Source organism: Lepidochelys kempii, chromosome 5 (assembly GCF_965140265.1).
Source record: "Lepidochelys kempii isolate rLepKem1 chromosome 5, rLepKem1.hap2, whole genome shotgun sequence".
Taxonomy (NCBI): domain Eukaryota; kingdom Metazoa; phylum Chordata; order Testudines; family Cheloniidae; genus Lepidochelys; species Lepidochelys kempii.
The window spans coordinates 126084980-126105500 of record NC_133260.1 but is presented as its reverse complement, the minus strand read 5'-3'; the positions used below and the strand labels follow the sequence as shown (position 1 = coordinate 126105500).

At 44.2% G+C, this 20521-nt stretch overlaps 1 protein-coding gene across 3 annotated transcripts in view; it reads right to left on the bottom strand.

The window, feature by feature from the left end:
• Positions 1 to 20521, bottom strand: part of PAX5 (paired box 5) — a 321622-nt gene that overhangs the window by 229561 nt on the left and 71540 nt on the right. For all 3 annotated transcript variants that reach the window (XM_073345749.1, XM_073345747.1, XM_073345748.1), the window contains exon 6: positions 4154 to 4329. In XM_073345749.1, the coding sequence (XP_073201850.1) occupies positions 4154 to 4329 (176 nt within the window). The remainder of the gene's footprint in view (positions 1 to 4153; positions 4330 to 20521) is intronic.

Genomic DNA, 20521 nt, shown 5'->3' with positions numbered 1-20521 from the left:
AAATGCTAGAACTAAGGTTCTGTTGCAACCTTAGTTCGGCCCCCTTGTGTGTCTGTGTGCACTGACTGGATGATGCTCACTAAATGAACAGCTATTCAACATTTTGTTTTCTCCTCATTGTTCAGTGTCTGACCCCCAGGCCTTATTTACTGCACACTATTCCAACCCTGCTCTGGAGATAGAATTATTAATTTCCTCCTGGGCTTTTCTATGGTGCTTATCACTAGATTCACCCCCCAAAAACATGAGTGAATGTGGTTTCACAACACCCCTGCCTGAAGTCTCTCAGATGTGCCAAATGCTCCGTATAAACCACAATCAATCAGTTTACCCACCTCTGCATTGCAATCACCCCTGGGGTACCACACAGCAGCTGTTTTGCAGATCGGAGGGAAAAACTACACAACACTTCAGGGCAGGAAGCAAAAACGAATACCACAGAGAAATGAAACTTCAGGTGAAGCACAGTTACCGAAGCTGGAATTGATGCTGTCACACCTACTTGCGTGAAAAGTGTCCTGAGGACTTAAACCATCTGTCATCAGGCACAGCATTTCCAGAGCCAGGCTGTGGCATTTTTTCAGCACTGACTCAGAAGCTGCACCGGTGCCTCTGGTAGCCTGGAATTCCTTTAGAAGTCCCCCGCTCCAGTCCTGACACAGCTGAATCTTACTTAGCTTATGGGGTCTGACAACCGCACATTGTGAGCTGGCATGGGCTATGCCCACGCTAGACTAAAACAAAATGTGAAGAATAAAATTCAATAGACTGAGAACAGGCAGCGGAGCATGCCCATGAGGCATCAGCAGGACTGCTTATTTGGGTAAGCGTTCACCAAGGTAAGTAAGCGCCCTAAATCAGGACATAACACTGACACATACACAGAGCCATGTCCCAGCAAGAGCCCGTGGGAGGATTTCAACCAGTTCGGCCTGAATTCCTTCAGAGTGGGAGCGCATAGGGGCAGAGGCACTGCCAGCCACGCAGCGAGTGCAAACTGCTCCCTGCACCACACCTAGACCTAGTCCATGGTAAGCTACCTCCAAACACAGTTCTCTTCTCCATCCTGCATTGAAGATCTTCAGCCTCATCTACACATGGAGCTCCCGCGGCCATCTATTCGTGCTCCACACGTGAGCATCAGACAGAAGGGTTTTGCCTTTCGTTTGCAGACCCTCAGTTTAGACCTGACACCAAACTAACATGCTGCAATCCAAACACCACAAACTTTGAAGGAGCTCAAAATCCAAACCAGGATCCACCTCTAAACGTCGCAGATGACCTTTCTCTTCATGACAGGCTGAGCCAAAGCCCAAGCGCCAATGCCCCGAACGTCTCAAAACCTAGATGTGCATTTTGTAGCGTGACCACATCTCCATTCACCACTCATTTGAAAATCCGCACAGGGGGCTCCCAAGGCAGAACTGTGGGAGGCTCCATATTCGAATGGATAGAGAATTGTAATTCACCTGCGTGAATAGCGGACCAAATCCTGCAGCTCCCACTCAAGCAAACCACTTCTTGAACTCAAGAAAGGCTGAGCCTAAGTAAAATTACTAAAACTGGAAGCGCTGCAGACAGTTGTGGATATTTACCTGAGTTAGGGAGCAGGCAGTTTATTGTCACAATGGGCCAGAATGCCACACCTCTGGGTCGAATGACTTGCATAGCATATTTCTGTATCTCCTCAGCAATAGCTAATCATTCCTACCCCCATTGCTAGTTTAGCACCTGACCCATAGGCCCTTGAACTCAACAGGATTCTTTCCATTAAGTTCAGTGGCCTTTGGATCAGGCTTTTAAGGCTGCTGTGACTATATTGCCAGGAAATTTCTGGTTTTCCCCTTCTAGCAATTAAGATCTTAAACATTTTGTTTATAATTGATTTCTTTGGATCTGAGACTGGAGCCAGAGAGACTCCCCATTTTGGGGGGCTTCACATCTGCAGGGCTAGGCTGGCCTCTCTTAGGAGGCCTGAGGTGGGCTCCATCTGCTATAAGTTATGGAGCAGAGCTACGGTACATAGCATCAGCGTTCATTAGGATTGCCGGTCTTCTAGCTGTGAAAATAAAGACCAGCCTGTCGTACAAACGGAAACCCTGAGTCCAAGCTTCCCCAGACAGGCGAATGCACTCAGACCTCTATAAGGCAATCAGGCTGCAAACTCCATTTTTGATTAAATGTATCAAATCCTATGAAGGCCAGTTCTGCAGTGCTGAACACCCTCAGCTCCCAGTAACTTCAACAGGAGCTACAGACACTCAGAGGTTCTCAGTAGGTGCTCAGCACCTCACAGCATCAAGCCCTTAAGCCCAGAACCTCCAAGGTATGGAGACACCTAACGGATAGATTTCAGTGGGAGTTAGGTGCCTACGTACCTTGGAGGATCCAGGCCTTAGTTATTAACTTAGTGGGCCCATTCCTCCCATTTAATTCACGACTAACTAGCAGGACCAGCCAGCCACCCAAAAATACAGATAAAAAGGATCTGATGCGATCAATCTTCACCACAGCCAGCTGACTGTGTGGTGGTCAGGATAGCACAGCACTCCTGGGCTGATCCTTTTGTTCTGCTTAGACTGAGCAACAAGCCCACCGCCAGGGTTCGGTACCCTACAACACTTCACCCGCCCAGATCTGTCGCCGGGCTGGGTACTCGGACTTCACACTCCAATTCCGAGTGACGCTGGATCCTTCAGAATCTGGAAGATTCAACAAGGTGGCAAAGCGGTCTTTTTCCACCACAGCATTTTCTTTTTAATCATTTTCGACCCGTGAAAGTAAGGAAACTGAAAGAGAACTATCAGCTAAAACTTTTATGTAGCCAGTGTGGAAAGAGTCAACAATGTGGACAAGTGCTGTGCTAGCATCTCCACGTTACCACGACGGACGGACCTTAGCGATGGACTAATCACCATCTAGTGGCACCCCACGGCATTTCACTCTTTGAGTCTCTCAGTGCTTGCTTTCCTCTCACCCACAGCGACAGCCTTGTTTGCTTTTTCTAACTAGGAACAAAACAAGCCCATTGTGATCTGAGCCTCCTTCCCTCTGCCCCATCACTGCTGGATATGAACTGTGACCTAGTGGAAAGGGGCTTTACAAGTTCAGGTTCAGAGTTGCAACATTCATAAATAGTACACACTGCAACAATCACAAAACCAATCAGAAGCTTCTCCAATATTTAGAGATCACACTGGTGATCGAAGGCTCATGGGATTTCCAACATAATGCATAATTTTCAGCACTGCAAAGGACTCTCTCAAAAAACTAATAGCAACATATTTCTCCATTCCTTGAGCTCCTACCAGAACCCAGATTTATCCAGGATGTTCCCACTTTCTGGATATCCCTCCATTGCTCTCAAGCAAGGGAGATCAGTCCTTCCATCTTTACATCCTGGAACCCTGGTTCAACAGTGGAAATGCAGGAGATTACCAGTGATTAATCGGATGTTTTGCTAAATACAGAACCAGTGGCAAGTGAACCCTATATTTGAACGGCCAGCAATAGTTTAATTTCTACATCACACAGAGGACAGCAAAGACACATTCTGCACCTGTGACTAAATAGCAGGCAGTGGCCTAACAGCAGCGAGAACCTGCTACTTAGCAAACAAACAGAGTAAGTCAACACCTGTAAGTGCTTTATGCCCATATGTGAAAAACGGGAGTGAAAATATAAGATCTTCCTAAAAACAGGACCAGATTTTTCAGAACTACACAACTGATCTGCACATGCAATCATCCAAACTGTATACACAAATCAGGTTTTTGCCTGAGCAAATGGCCAGTTAGATGACAGACTGGTCATTTACATGTGCAAAACCCCACTTTATATGCACAGTCACAGTAATTATGCACCCAAATTAGCTGCACAATTCTGAAAACCTTGCCCTTCTTTGCAAATCCTGCTATATAGCTACCATCCGATGCATACACCCCAAACACTTTGTATCCTTTAAGCAGCATCTTTTAAAACCAAACTCCTGTATGACTGCTGTGCACTTATTGCTATAGAGTTTGACATGATACCCACTCTCCAATGTTCTCCTACTTAGAATGAGAGAACTAAGTGTTTGGTGATCTCCTGCAAGAAAGTGTCTACAGCCAGAAAGTGTGCATTTGGAAAGCTTGGTGGTTCACAATCGTACCTGCTCTGGTTTGATGGGTTCAGTTGTTGTGAAGATGTCAGAATAATGTTGCCTCTCGAAGACCCGATCCAACACTTCTAACTGCTGCTGGGTGAAAAGATCTCCTCGCATCTGTTTCCGAAGGAAATCTCTACCCGGGAGGGAATGGCCATTTGGTACTGGAGATTCCTGAATACCTTTCAAAGATGACAAAATACACAGAAGAATAAATAGCTATTACAATGACCGCCACAGCACAGAGGCCTCTCACTGTGTTCCACTCTGTCCTTTGATTACATGTGTCAGCGTGTTCAAAAGCCAAAGGAAAAGTTAAACATTTGTAGAAGAGACTCTATTAAACAGCGGGGTCATTTATAATAGAAAAGTCTTAACGCAATTTCCTAAACACATTCCATTGCTAACTTCATAAGGTTCTGTAAAGGCTAGCTTTCTCTTAGGTGCAAATGGATATTTTCAAGTCCAAAGTGTCTTTATCCTGATACATAACAAAATGATCAGGATCCAAGGGATAAACATTTACTGTTATCAGTAATCTTTAAAAAGGCAGTTCTCCATGCCCCCAAAAACAAACGTCAGTGGCAATGGACATGTTCCATTGTTACCATATGCCTAATTCCTGAGGGTTCATAGCATCAAGACACAGCAGCTGAGGTGTTACAGGCAGATTTTCCTAGCCCCTCGGTCATACACACACGCTAAATGTATTAGCTGCTTCTTCTACCTGCAGAATAAGGGTGTTCCTGCTGTGCTGCAAGCCACATTTTTCACTGGTGAATTTCAGTGCGACACTAAACTTTGCCGTCTGCTCTATAGCAGTGGAGGGCAGAGCAAAAAGAGGCCTGTTTGCAGCCAGCTCCACCTTTTCTAAGTAGTAGCCCACCAGCCAATCCCAGGGCTGGTCAGAAACTAGGACTGACCAATAGCAGCCCAGCTATCAAAGATGGCCTGGCACTCGCCAATAGGCACCATGACTATATCCTAGAGGGTCTGGCCTGCTTTGCCCTCTTGGCTCCTGACTCACAATCCAGTGTCGGCTGTAGTGGCCGCTTGTATTAGTTATAAGATTTTACCGTAGCGGTGGGATGGTTAGCTCCTGAAGATCGATGGGTGTTTTCTAGGCCCATTCATTTCGCAGAGACTAGCAACATTGCTCAGCAGTTTTGCCAGCTCCAGAGGTTCAAAAATCATGAAACAGGCCCCCCCAAAATCAAGAGATTGGCTTAAAAGTAACAAGATTTTCAGAAGATAAAAACATGGCTGCTTTTTATTTGCCTTTTGATTTCTGAGCCTTTAAGATGCACTTGGTAGCATTTTCATGCCTTTCCCTGCAACCATGAGGGCTACAAATGTACTTTTATTAAACGAAAGCTGAGATTCTCCCATATTCACATGACTCCAGGAGCTTTAAATAAAAACACCAGATACCACATGACTTGCAATAAATTGTGAGAGCTGGCAACACTGCACTAGCTACCAAAATGAGCACATTTTAAAGACAAGGGCTGGCCTTAAAGACAGTTTGAGTTGTATAACTCAAACATACCCTACGAGATAAGGTTTTATTTACATTTAAGATGGCTTCCATTATGAATGGCTTGTAGATGTCCAGCAGCATTAACAATTGTTACTACAGGTTCTGCATCATTTAAACTTGCAGATGGCAAGTATCTAAAGAGATCTATGCAACAACCACTCTTCCTGTAGGACCCAATCCTGCGCCCTTTGAAATCCATGCCAAACTCCCACTGACTTACATTTATGCAGGATTAGGTCTTTATGTACAGCGGTTAAGATTTTTAAAAGTAATTTTGCGTGCCCAACTTGAAACAATTTAAAGCCCCTTCGTTTCCACAAACCTCAGCGCACCAACACTGAGAAAATCAGAGCCCTTTAAGGTGTATTAAATTGGATCCTCAAAAGTGAGGTACTTAAAATCACGAATCACTTTGGAAAACTTTGGCCAGCATCTTTAACATACTGGTCCCACAGAATGTGTGGTTGCTGTTAGGAAGACAAACCAGGAAAAAGAAAGAGGAATCCTTTTGTTTTATAGCCAATGTTTCAAGTCATAACCTCTTTTTATTTACCTGTTTAGACACAGTCATTCTGATTTAAATTAGGAATATCACCGGTAGGTTTATTTAACAGTTTTAAAGTCAATTTTTTAATCCATCAGGGAAAATCTGAACTTGTCCTTTGAACAGAATGTCTAGACATGCATACAGTAGTGTGAAAAGGTACAAAGGTTTACAGGAGAGCAGTGTATCTTTAAATCTTTTTTCTATTCCAAATCAAATAATATCTAATAGACCTAGTGCTGGGTTTAGTCAACCATGGCTTATAAAATTAAAATTCTGGTTGCTAGCTGCATGGTAGCAAAAGGCCAGGGAGCCCCTGTCTACAGAGCATGGAAATGCCAGCTTTAAATTTCAGGTTAAACCAATGTTATTCACAATTTGGCTTTGAAGTTAAAGCTTTACACAATTTCAGCCTAGGAGGGGGTGATGAAAGGGAGAAAAATAATCTAAGCTATAGAATGACCCGGAAAATGTTCCATGTGTTTCTAATGGTTCCTGCAATGTTTATATATCGAAAGAGTGGGTGTATAATTGGATCTGGTTTTGTTTAAATATGGTGCAGTGGATTCTAGTTTCACGAGAAACAATTGCAACACCACATATTTGCACTAAGCACATCCATTGATTTTATTTATTTATTTATTTATTGGTGGGCATATCTGAAGATTAGAATTAGCTTTATTTTGGCTCAAGCCATCATTTGGTTACATCACCGGATGTTACTGACTACCTGGGTTACCAAAAATAACTTTCAGCATTGTAAGTAGTAGCAGTAGAAGTATTTAGTAGCATTACAATTGCTCCCAAAAGCCCCCGTCAGGATCAGGGCCCCATTGTGCTAGGCGCTGTGCGAACACCTAGTGTGACACGGTCCCTACTCAAGACGCAGACTATCAAAGACAAGAGACATACGAAGGGTAGGGGACAGGGCTGTAGCCAGATATACTCAATTTTGAAAGTCCTTTGATATATCACACACACACTCTCCAGTCTCATCCACCCCTCACAGCCACTTGACCCATAGAATCATAGAATCATAGAATATCAGGGTTGGAAGGGACCCCAGAAGGTCATCTAGTCCAACCCCCTGCTCAAAGCAGGACCAATTCCCAGTTAAATCATCCCAGCCAGGGCTTTGTCAAGCCTGACCTTAAAAACCTCTAAGGAAGGAGATTCTACCACCTCCCTAGGTAACGCATTCCAGTGTTTCACCACCCTCTTAGTGAAAAAGTTTTTCCTAATATCCAATCTAAACCTCCCCCACTGCAACTTGAGACCATTACTCCTCGTTCTGTCATCTGCTACCATTGAGAACAGTCTAGAGCCATCCTCTTTGGAACCCCCTTTCAGGTAGTTGAAAGCAGCTATCAAATCCCCCCTCATTCTTCTCTTCTGCAGGCTAAACAATCCCAGCTCCCTCAGCCTCTCCTCATAACTCATGTGTTCCAGACCCCTAATCATTTTTGTTGCCCTTCGCTGGACTCTCTCCAATTTATCCACATCCTTCTTGAAGTGTGGGGCCCAAAACTGCACACAGTACTCCAGATGAGGCCTCACCAATGTCGAATAGAGGGGAACGATCACGTCCCTCGATCTGCTCGCTATGCCCCTACTTATACATCCCAAAATGCCATTGGCCTTCTTGGCAACAAGGGCACACTGCTGACTCATATCCAGCTTCTCGTCCACTGTCACCCCTAGGTCCTTTTCTGCAGAACTGCTGCCTAGCCATTCGGTCCCTAGTCTGTAGCTGTGCATTGGGTTCTTCCGTCCTAAGTGCAGGACCCTGCACTTATCCTTATTGAACCTCATCAGATTCCTTTTGGCCCAATCTTCCAATTGGTCTAGGTCCTTCTGTATCCTATCCCTCCCCTCCAGCGTATCTACCACTCCTCCCAGTTTAGTATCATCCGCAAATTTGCTGAGAGTGCAATCCACACCATCCTCCAGATCATTTATGAAGATATTGAATAAAACCGGCCCCAGGACCGACCCTTGGGGCACTCCACTTGATACCGGCTGCCAACTAGACATGGAGCCATTGATCACTACCCGTTGAGCCCGACAATTTAGCCAGCTTTCTACCCACCTTATAGTGCATTCATCCAGCCCATACTTCCTTAACTTGCTGACAAGAATACTATGGGAGACCGTGTCAAAAGCTTTGCTAAAGTCAAGAAACAATACATCCACTGCTTTCCCTTCATCCACAGAACCAGTAATCTCATCATAAAAGGCGATTAGATTAGTCAGGCATGACCTTCCCTTGGTGAATCCATGCTGGCTGTTCCTGATCACTTTCCTCTCATGCAAGTGCTTCAGGATTGATTCTTTGAGGACCTGCTCCATGATTTTTCCAGGGACTGAGGTGAGGCTGACTGGCCTGTAGTTCCCAGGATCTTCCTTCTTCCCTTTTTTAAAGATTGGCACTACATTAGCCTTTTTCCAGTCATCCGGGACTTCCCCGGTTCGCCACGAGTTTTCAAAGATAATGGCCAGTGGCTCTGCAATCACAGCCGCCAATTCCTTCAGCACTCTCGGATGCAACTCGTCCGGCCCCATGGACTTGTGCACGTCCAGCTTTTCTAAATAGTCCCTAACCGCCTCTATCTCCACAGAGGGCTGGCCATCTCTTCCGCATTTTGTGATGCCCAGCGCAGCAGTCTGGGAGCTGACCTTGTTAGTGAAAACAGAGGCAAAAAAAGCATTGAGTACATTAGCTTTTTCCACATCCTCTGTCACTAGGTTGCCTCCCTCATTCAGTAAGGGGCCCACACATTCCTTGGCTTTCTTCTTGTTGCCAACATACCTGAAGAAACCCTTCTTGTTACTCTTGACATCTCTGGCTAGCTGCAGCTCCAGGTGCGATTTGGCCCTCCTGATAACATTCCTACATGCCCGAGCAATATTTTTATACTCTTCCCTGGTCATATGTCCAACCTTCCACTTCTTGTAAGCTTCTTTTTTATGTTTAAGATCCGCTAGGATTTCACCATTAAGCCAAGTTGGTCGCCTGCCATATTTACTATTCTTTCGACTCATCGGGATGGTTTGTCCCTGTAACCTCAACAGGGATTCCTTGAAATACAGCCAGCTCTCCTGGACTCCTTTCCCCTTCAAGTTAGTCCCCCAGGGGATCCTGGCCATCCGTTCCCTGAGGGAGTCGAAGTCTGCTTTTCTGAAGTCCAGGGTCCGTATCCTGCTGCTTACCTTTGTTCCCTGCGTCAGGATCCTGAACTCAACCAACTCATGGTCACTGCCTCCCAGATTCCCATCCACTTTTGCTTCCCCCACTAATTCTACCCGGTTTGTGAGCAGCAGGTCAAGAAAAGCACCCCCCCTAGTTGGCTCCTCTAGCACTTGCGCCAGGAAATTGTCCCCTACGCTTTCCAAAAACTTCCTGGATTGTCTATGCACCGCTGTATTGCTCTCCCAGCAGATATCAGGAAAATTAAAGTCACCCATGAGAATCAGGGCATGCGATCTAGTAGCTTCCGTGAGCTGCCGGAAGAAAGCCTCATCCACCTCATCCCCCTGGTCCGGTGGTCGATAGCAGACTCCCACCACTACATCACTCTTGTTGCACACACTTCTAAACTTAATCCAGAGACACTCAGGTTTTTCTGCAGTTTCGTACCGGAGCTCTGAGCAGTCATACTGCTCCCTTACATACAGTGCTACTCCCCCACCTTTTCTGCCCTGCCTGTCCTTCCTGAACAGTTTATAACCATCCATGACAGTACTCCAGTCATATGAGTTATCCCACCAAGTCTCTGTTATTCCGATCACGTCATAGTTCCTTGACATCACCAGGACCTCCAGTTCTCCCTGCTTGTTTCCAAGGCTTTGTGCATTTGTATATAAGCACTTGAGATAACCTGTTGATCGCCCCTCATTGCCAGTATGAGGCCGGAGCCCTCCCCTCACAGACATTCCTGCCTGTGCTTCCTCCCGGTATCCCAGTCAGCATTAGCTGGAGGACTCCACGTATACCTCACCACAAGTGGTGACTTAAAGACAAGAGGGCAGTGCCTTTGCAGACCGGTGCAGGAAGGACGTGGGGGCAGCATGGAAGAAAGCACGGAGGCAGTTGTGAGAGGAGACAAACAGATCTCCAAAGCAGGTATCATCAGTGGAGCTGCCAGGAGCACAGGGCTACAAGATAGGAGTGGATAAGTAGGGAGAGGCAACATTGTTAAGGCCCTTGAAGGCCAAGATCAGAGCTTGGTGTGGTGATGAAAGGGGAACCAGTGTAGGGATTCAATAAGGGCTGTGATATGGTCAGGACAACAAGCAAGGGAAAAGTATCTTAGCAGGTGCCTTCTATACGGCACATTATGCACGCCCTCCTTTAGCCCCTTTTTTCCAGATTTGCATAAGGCAGCCATTTTCTTTCAGTACCCAGAGTTACACCAGCTCTTTCAGCTATGGCTGATTACACAAGAAGAAGAACCAGAAATGCTCTGGGGCTAAGCCTTGGCCACTGTGAAACCCACAAATGCCCATTCCAACCCCCAAAACCAGGGAGGTAGAACAAGCTGACAAAAGCCATATTTAGCTTTTAATGTCTCTAAGGCAGGGACCATCTGTTAGTTCTGTATGTGGCCAGCGCCTAGCACAGGGGACTGGAGCTCTACCTCAATACAACAATAATAATAATAATAATTAATACACCATTTTTCAACTCATTTAGGATAGGATATTCAGCTGCTTGTTTAGGGTGCTTTTAAGGACAGATCCTCCCTCAAAGTAAGGTCCTCACTGCACCCCAGCAACAGTGCAGAAGGATCTGACTTTGGGGCAGGATCTGCCCTCCTTTCCAGTGAGTGCAACCTGGAGCACTTTCTGGTACAACTTGGTTTTGTTTTAGCTGAATGATGTACAATACATGGTGCACTATCAAGATATAGAGACAGGCAAAAATGATTCTGGGACTAATTCTGTTTTGATTACTTGTGACCATTAAGGAGTGGTTTTGTCTCCACTGTCCTGAGCAGTTTCCAACTTTGTTAGTTGCATTCTGCTTACCTAAATCCACCCCCACCCCACCCCCAACACTCCCTCTGCAACCCCCCAACACCTGAATTTTCCAGTGCATACGCTTCCTGTCCTGAACTGGTAACTCAGCATTGCTGTGCACTGTTAAATAGTCACTGCATTTCGCTATGGAATGGGTTTGTTCCACTGGAGGACAACATGCTTCCGATCTCCTGGACATAGTACATAATGTCAAATAGTAAAGTTCATACAGGTCTTTGGAGCACATTTGACTGTAAGGCATTATATAAATGCAAGATAATTATCATTAGCATCATGCATTGTTTCAGTTCATCAGAACATCTTCGATCATTAAAAGACCGTTGGCAGGTTGAAACAGTTTGGGTTATAAGCAGGCACCAGGGAGCGGTAAAGACATTTTTCATATAATCAATGCACCAGCCTAGGAGGGTTATGTTTTGTTGACAGTAACAGGATGTGCGCACCCACCTACTCTGCAAAACAATTAGTTCCCAGTCCAATGGCATCTTTCCAGAAATGCTAATAAAGGAGGCAAGCACAGTATTCTCCTTGATTCGAAAGAGGATACTGTCCCAAAGCAAATGCTTCATCCTTTACAGCCCCAGGTATATATATGTGTGTTTGTGTGTGTGTGTGTGTGTTTATATTTTATAGGCAAGTTTCGGTCTTTAGGCACAGTCTTATGTAAGTGATGGTGCTGTTGTGAGTTGGGTTAAACCTCATCCAAATGCTTGGGATCTTTTCCCCCTCATGAGCTGTGAGAATCAGCTAAACAGCCTCACCTAAAACAAAGGGGGTATGAGATCCCATCCAGTAATCTGGATTTTGTGGGCAGAGATACACCCAGGGACAGTGAGACAGAAGCAAGCCAGAAGCAGAGAGAGAAAGCCAAGGAGACACCTGGCAGCACTGTCATGTGTCCCTGAGGTAAAGCTCAGAAAAAGCTTTCTAGGTACAGAGTGCTGGCTGGACGGGCAAGCCTGGAAAAGTGAACAAAGGAACTGTCTCCTGCTGTTTGATTCCTATGGTGTTCAGGGAAACAAGATTGTGCACATTCCTTGCAAATCAACAAAATTACACCAGAAAATACCTGACTCTCACCAATTTCTCCTCCTAACTGGAACAACCTAGGAGTCCCTGATTCATGGCTTGCTGCTCAGGTCAAAAGGGGTAATGATGCACACCATGGTACCCCAGACGAAACCCCAGGAAGCATTGTGCTGCCAAGGCATGTACTCATAATTCCCTCCCAGATTTGCCCCTGCTCCTTGGGGGTTGTAAGTTTCTGCTGGCCTATCCCAGCAGCTGACTACAACAGCCATATGTTCTGGCTCAGTTACGGTTGGCTGTGCCTTCCCTGCCCTGCCCACCTGATCTGGGGGAGTGGTGCACCTGCTTAAACCTGCATCCCCAGACCCAACAACCAGGTAGCAAATCAAAGTTGGGGGGGCAGAGTCTTATCCCTGTGGACCATGTAATCCAAGTCACAATCTAGCACACAATTCTCAAGGAAAGGACTCATTGTGTCTGACACCACCCGTGTTTGTCAGGGTCTTTCAGGCCAGTTGAAGCATCCCACTGACATCCCAACAGGCTCCCAAAGACTCCCCATTCCATACTTACCACTGGCCATTCCTCACTAGAAGAAAGGCAGTCAGAGCTCTCTGTGCGGCTTTCTTCGGATCAATAAGCAAAACTACAAACTCCTCCTTAGTTGTTGTTGTTTCTTTTACCCTGAAAAGTGAGCTTCACTTTAACAAGAAATGTTGGCCACCGTCTGAATAAATCTGAATCAGTTTAGGCAGCTGTAGGCTAATATAATCAACACTCGTGCTAGTAAAGGAGTTCCCAGCAGTAAATAAAAATCTGTAAATAACACAGGCACAGTCAGGCGTATAACAGGTCCACCTTCAGGAAGGTGCGTCATTTATGTATATTGCTGACAATCTACTCCTTGAGCTGCCTGAATAATATCCATGAGTAGAAAGTCTTGGTTATTTAAGAAGGAATTACTTCGGGAGGTGGGGGAGAGGAATGGAGATACCACCTTAAAGGATTTGCTAAGTTGTGACCTTGCTTGTAGTAATAGTGTATACCCAAATAATTACCCCGGATAGATTTCACAGAACAATAGGATATGTGTAAGAATCTCAGAAGTTACTTAGGAGCACAAATGAGACTTGTGTTTAAGACACTTTTAAAAATCCTATGCAAAATTAGAACTACAGGATTGTATTTAAAAGAACGGAAATGAAAAAGTCAGCTCCACACCATCTTTGCTTATCCATTAAAGGAAAATAGTATTGTGTAACTGTTATTAATATTAGTGTATAATTGCAGAATATGACTGACCAGATTTTCAACGGGTATAAATCAAAATATGGAGCTAAACAAGTTTATACCAGCTGAGGAGCTGGCTTCAGGTTCACATTCAACTAGAATACATTTTCCCCATTCTATTAACAATGATATATCTTAAATATAGGCCTATGTGAAATACTTTTGTCTGAAGTTATGATATTATTGTATAGGACAAATACGCTGGGAGCATTTCTTTTAAGTACCAACATGGCTTTAAAAGGTTAATCAAGAAGGCAGAGAACCAATAGCATTAACAGCTCATACTAATAAAGGACATGGTTTCCGTCTCTACTTTGTACCGTCCAACTTCATTACCTAATATCATACCTAATTACTTCACCTTACAGAAGATGCAAACTAATTAGGAAGGATGTTACCCACTACGTTTAAAACATTGTGAAGCAAATGAAATATTACCAGGGGCAAAAAAGGTGATTTGTTTCCTTGTGTCATGCCTGTAAATTTGTCTAAAAAAGATGAAGACTTTGTTTAATTACCACTTTGTTTAATTACCACTTTTACCATTTAAGGCTTTGCTTAAAATGTAAACTGCATTTCCAGCCCATCTCCTCAGCATTTTGTAGCAGGCAGTTACTTGGTCTCTGTCTGTATCAAAGTAATGGTTTCAAAAAAATCACATATACCGTGGGAGATCTTTGCATTTATCCTGGCTGAGTTTTCTAAACACTTATTTATTTTTGCAAGGGACAATATCACTATAAAGAAGCTTTGTGTATATATCTGATCAGTGAAGAAATGTTTTCAAGAGAAATCACTATATTTCTCCAAGATGGGTATGGTTTTTGCCGTAGATCAAAGTGAGAGGGTGGGAGGCGGGGGAAGATAAATCATCAGAGATCCAAAAATACTTTTCATTTGGAGAAGATATCAGGCCATTTCGATGGCACTGACAGAGTCTCAGCTCTGTCTCCATTACCCACTGAAGGCAGCCGGAGTCAGGAGCTGACTACACTAGATTATATTCCCTATAAGATGGTCACCGATATATATATATCTATGATCTTCAACCTCTATTGATTGACCAATTTCACAAGCAAAGACTGGTGAAATGAAGCTGAAATGAACATCATGCTTTAACTCATTGAACCTATCAGGCCTGAGTTAATCTCACTGTCCACTGTCTCTGATAGAATTCAATTGATCAATCATGTTTTGGTGATAGTACCATTTCACTGGCTTATTGCTTCTTCATTTCAAAGCTTGACCTGTTAGATATACTTGGACCAGTTCTGCTCATCTTGGATACACAGAGATCAGCAGATAGATGCTGAAGTGTATTGTCTCATGGCCAAGTTTAGAAGTACTCAGAATTTTTGATAACACTCCCATATTAATGTTGCATTTTAATCTCTTGTGTTTTACTGATGTCACAGACAGAATGACTGTAAAAACCAAGCCCACCATACAGTGATATAGGTTGTAACAATTAGAATTTTCCACCATCTGATCTACTCTGCCTTGTTTCCATGCCTGTAATATTCTGCATACCGTAGGTAGCTAGATACGTACAAGAGAACTTAATTTCTTGCACCTTTCACACATATCTCAAAGTGCTATACAAACAATGAGCTGAACTGGGCCCTTGGTACAAACCTCCAACTCCTATTGACTTGAATTGGGATTGCCCATGTAGAATTTAGCACAATATGTCTAGAAAGTGATCACAGTCTGACAGAAACGGGGAGGGTGCATGTGCGGTGGGGAGGGAAGGAAAGATAGAAAGAATGATTAATTATACCTGTGGGTTAGTGGAGGTTTGCTGCTATTATTTATCTCTACTCTTTAAATGTCAAATAATTCACAGTCATCAAGTTACACACATAACTAGCCTGTGTAACCGCACTCTGGCTGCTCCATCCTTGCTTCCCTCTTATTGTTTGCCACCCGCAGACGCCACTCTAGCTATAGACAAGCTATGCAGCCACCTAGGGCAGCAGGTTTGGTCCCACTGCCCCTCCGCCATGATGAAGGAATGGCCAAATCAAATTTGAATGGCGGGTGGGAGGTGGCAGCACCCTGAAACGTTGCCTAGGGCAGCAGATTGTGTCGAGCAGCCTCTGGCCAGCCACACTTGTTCCTTGGAACTGTAACAGGGCACTTTGCAACTGAGAGCATGGCCTTGTGGTTAATGCGCTGGCCTAGGACTAAGGACATTTTATTCCCAGCTCTGCCACAGACTCTCTTTATTATCTTGGGTAAGTCATGTCATCTCAGTTTCCCATCTGTAAAATGGGGATAATACTAGGACGTCAGACTTGGTGATCCCTCCTGACCCTAAAAATCTATGGGAAAACTAGACTGCATGGCATCATGTATAGCATAATGGAGCCTTAACATAAATGATAAGAGAGAGATTGATTCTGAAGTGTGGGGACTCTTGTTTGCACGAGCGATAGAATTCTGACCCCAGCAATCAGCAGTCACCCTTATGTTCCATCCCTTCTGAGAAGGGTGTGACCTCAGGTACCTTAAAGAGTATTCAAGTGTGGTTCTCTACAGCACATCTGTTTGCCTCAAATATACTCCTGGGGTTTTGTTTTGTTTTTTAAATACTGCCTTAACCCTTTTAAAATGGCCATAAGCACTCTGACTCGCCACAGTGTCGTAAACCAAAACAGCGGCTGGCCTCTCCAAGGCTAGACCCCACATGTTCCGAGGCTAGCAGGATCTACACCCTGCAGCCAGGTCCCTGGATATAGTGGATATTCTGCAACAGGGTCAGATAAATTAAAGAATTGAAGCAGTCCAAGATTGGGAATAAACCCATTACCTGAATGCCTCTGCTAAAATGATCAACAATGAAACAGTTAATGGTCTTGATATTACACTGCCATCTTCATGTTGCAGTCTTATTACCCCACAGATTCGTCTGGGGCAGTTCTCCTTTCCCAGCTGTTGTTCCAGACAGTCGGCAGACAATGCTACCTTAGTTACATTTGGGGTCGTGGTTTTTAAGATTTTTCCTTGCTACTATGAAAGCTAGGAAATGAATAGCTTTTAAATGAAGGCTGAGATTCTGGAGCACAGTTCTGCAACAAGGCGTCAATTCCGTGACTGCAGAATTGCTGGATATGTGAGCACCTGATCAAAGGCATGTAGGAAAGATTTTGTGAGGGGGTTTGGTTGGTTGGGTTTTTTTTTGTTTGAGGGTTTTTCCTTGGGGAGTTGTTTGCTTTGTTTAAACACAGTATATTTAAACGTAGCCTTAGTGCCATTATAAACCATCAACTCAATGGGTCACAAATTATCCCTTTAAAGCTCTCATACACCCATATTGAAATCTTACCATAAAATCCATTTGTGTTAACACAATTGCTGCTCCCAAATCACGTTCAAGTGCACTATAGTCAGAAAAGGAACATCATAAAACTCACACCGTCTTACTCAACAAATCTGATCCCCACAAGTTGGACTCTGCATCCCTTATGCTAATTGGTAAGCACGTGTGCAAACAGTGCTGCTGTCCTGAATGGGATTGCTTGTGTGTACGGGCACTCCCCACCATCAGTAATGGTTGTGCTGGCAGGCGCAGCGGGTGTTCAGGTTCACAGCTGGGCACTTTAAAAGGCATAAGCAAGTATTGAGTGTCATGGTTTGGATCCTGTTTCACAGCGCGTATCCGGCCAGATGAGAATCCCACCAGTTTGGGAGAGTTTTCAGGCTGGGTAAAGCCGGCATAGCTGGCTCCTACCCCCACCTGGCCAGATGTAGGGGGTTTGGGGACCCTTGCTAACTGGTGTAGGACAGAACAGCCACTGGGTTGCACTGGGGCTGTGGCCAGGGCTGAGCTGGGCAGAGAATCAGGAAGCTGCCTGACACACAAGACCCTGGATCTTGGCTAGAGCGAGAGCTGTGCAAATGACGGATTTTCTGGTTCACTGACCGTTCCGGGGGGCAAAAAAAAAATCAGGAAAAAATGTGGTTTAGGTCAACCTGGAAACAATTTACTTTTTGGTTGTTTTTTTTTGGCAAATACAAAAGTGAAATAAAAAGAAATTGTTTCCGATTTTTTGAAAAAAAAAACTCCGTATGACTGAGTGTTTTGATGGATTTTTCTCCCCCCTGCCCTCCTGTTTTTTTTTTCCTGTTTTTTTTTTTAATAAATCTGAAGGAACCTTCTAAGAAAAAAGGTCATTTTGCCCCCCAAAATTGATGTTTCATTTAGAAAGTGTCGAACACAACATTTAGACTTTCTGGGGTTTCTTGGGTTTTTTTTTTTCGTCTGAAGCAATTCCACAAAACTGATATGAATTTGTGAAATGTTCTTGAGTGACCAAATCTGCATTTTTCACTGCGGGGGCTGGGGGGGAGTTACATCTGAAAAATTTTGCCCAGCTCTAGCCATGGCAGAGAGGCTGGCTCTGGGCCTATATGAGACAGTGTTTTGTGAGGTGAGATGTAGAACGTGCGCACCCTCCCCGCTTTCTGGTGAAGGAGGCATCCTGCTACCAGTCATGCCCATGTGGGAGGTGGTGCCATGGTATGGGGCCAGGACTGCAGAGGTGAAGCCGGGGAGCCAGTGGTGTGTTGTGCCTAAAGCCTTAATCCAGTATATCTTGGCCTCCTGCACAGGGAATGTAGCCAATGAATTGGTGCCATTCATGGCCCAAATGGCCTGCACTCCTGAATCAGCTACACTGAGCCCCTTTCTACCAGACACCGTTCACTGCTGTGGTGGTGTTGGCAGGTCTTGAGCTCCCTTTCTCTCCTTGCAGCACTGCAGAACTCAGTCCCATGACATGCTGGTGCTGTAGAGTTCCCCACACTCGCCACAAAAGTATCTCCTAGCCCCCCCCCCATCGTAGCAGAACCATTGTGCTCTGTTGTGTTATGGGCCTTCTGAGCTCCAGTGATGTCACTCCAAAACTTTATGCTAAAAGCCAAAGGAAAGTAATTACATGGTGCAGTGTTGCCAACTATTGCAATATTATCATGAGTCTCGTGACATTTGGTGTTATCCCTAAAGCTCCAGGTCCTGGAGTCACAGGATTATGTCAGGTTTCAGAGTAGCAGCCGTGTTAGTCTGTAATCACAAAAAGAAAAGGAGGACTTGTGGCACCTTAGAGACTAACCCATTTATTTGAGCATGAGCTATCATGAGCTACAGCTCACTTCATCGGATGCAGAATCTCAGCTTTCCTTTTTAATAAAGTAGGTTTCCAGTCCTCAAGGTTGCAGAGAAAAGCCTGGAGGTTTAACCAGACTGCACCCTAAAGCCCATAAACTACAAAACACAGAACCCAGATTTTTTTTCCTTTTAATCTCATGATTTTTAAACCAATCTCATGATTTGGGAGTGGGGCGGAGGGTTGATTCGTGACTTTTGAATTCTTGGAGATGGAAATACTGAGACTGCAGGCACTTTAAAAAAAAAATACAGTATCACAAAAGCTATTTCTAACGATACATTTCTCCCACGGGCAAGGAGATCAAACCCTCAAGGGTATAATTTAAAAATAAAGAAGCTGAGTAAAAAAAAAACAAGGAACTCAATCAGCACTACATTATGCAAAGTGTCATACAGTTAGGACTGGCTCAATCAGACAGGCAGAACAGGGGGTCAGTGAAATATAAGAGGCAACAAAATATTTAGTAAGGGCCTAATCCAAAGCTCATTGAAGTCAAAGGAAAGTGTCCTTTTGATTTCAGCAGGTTTTGTATCTAAGTTAATGGTATGGATGACTTCAGGGCAAGTGGAAGTGGCCACTGGCTAGTTTGCCTAGGCAGCAGAACCCCTAGAGCCAGTTCTAACTATAACCCTTGTACAGTATTAGAATTTCTATACTATGTAAGGGGGATTGTAACTGCTGTAATTCTTTGAATAAAAGAACGGACACGACGAGGTTATTAATAAATTATGAGAAATTGATTTCTTCCTAATCCCTTTTTCTAAGATGTGTCACACGACATGTCAGAGAGACATGTGCACATTTTATGCACGCCAGTCTGAAATTGCTTTTTAACTGGATGTTATAGGGTCACCTAAGGTATTTTTAAATCATTTCTACATCACGCTACATCATGTTTTAACGTCTTTTAATCACTTATTTTGAAAAGCAATTTCTATGAATGTTTTCCTAAGATGGAAAAGGATCAGCCAAAGATAAAGCTGGAGCCTCTGTTTTACACAGCCCTGCCAAACCCAGACTCCCCTTATACCTGATGGGACAAGAATTTGTAACTTTGAAAAATACTGATGAAGTGGGTTTTAGCCCATGAAAGCTTATGTCCAAATAAATTTGTTAGTCTGTAAGGTGCCACAAGGACTCCTCGTTGTTATAGTGGATATGCTTAGCATCTCTGGTCAGTGGTAAGACTCTTAGGAATGGAGAGATGGTTAGATAGATAGACAGATGTTTGCTCAAGAGAGATGTTTGTTCAAAAATGAAGGGTTTGCTGTTGCTACTGATTTGTTGTAAGAACATACCACAAATAACAGGCAAATAATGCCTTAATATCCCCCAAAGAACTGATAGCTTCTTCTTACATTACCATATCCAGGCTACGTATGGGCCTGATTTTCATTTACACGGCAACTACTTTATACCAGGATGGCAGTGAAAAGGGGTCTTATTTAGTGTACATGTGAACTGGATCCTATAAGTACATTACTCCAGATGTCAAGAGGGAAGCAGAACTAGAAAAGAGACCTAAATCTGATAGCTGAGAAAGAAAAACGGTGCAAAAATATATGAACAATCCAAAAGGATCTCTGTCAACACAGCCAATATGCTTTCACTTCTTATATAAGGTATTTGTTGATGTTAACAGAATGGATCCATGGGTGAAATCTCCGTGCCATTGAAATCAATGGGACTCTTGCAACTGACTTCAGTGGGGCCAGGATTTCACCCAGTATGGCAGCTGACGGAGTTGTGTTTTAGGTGCT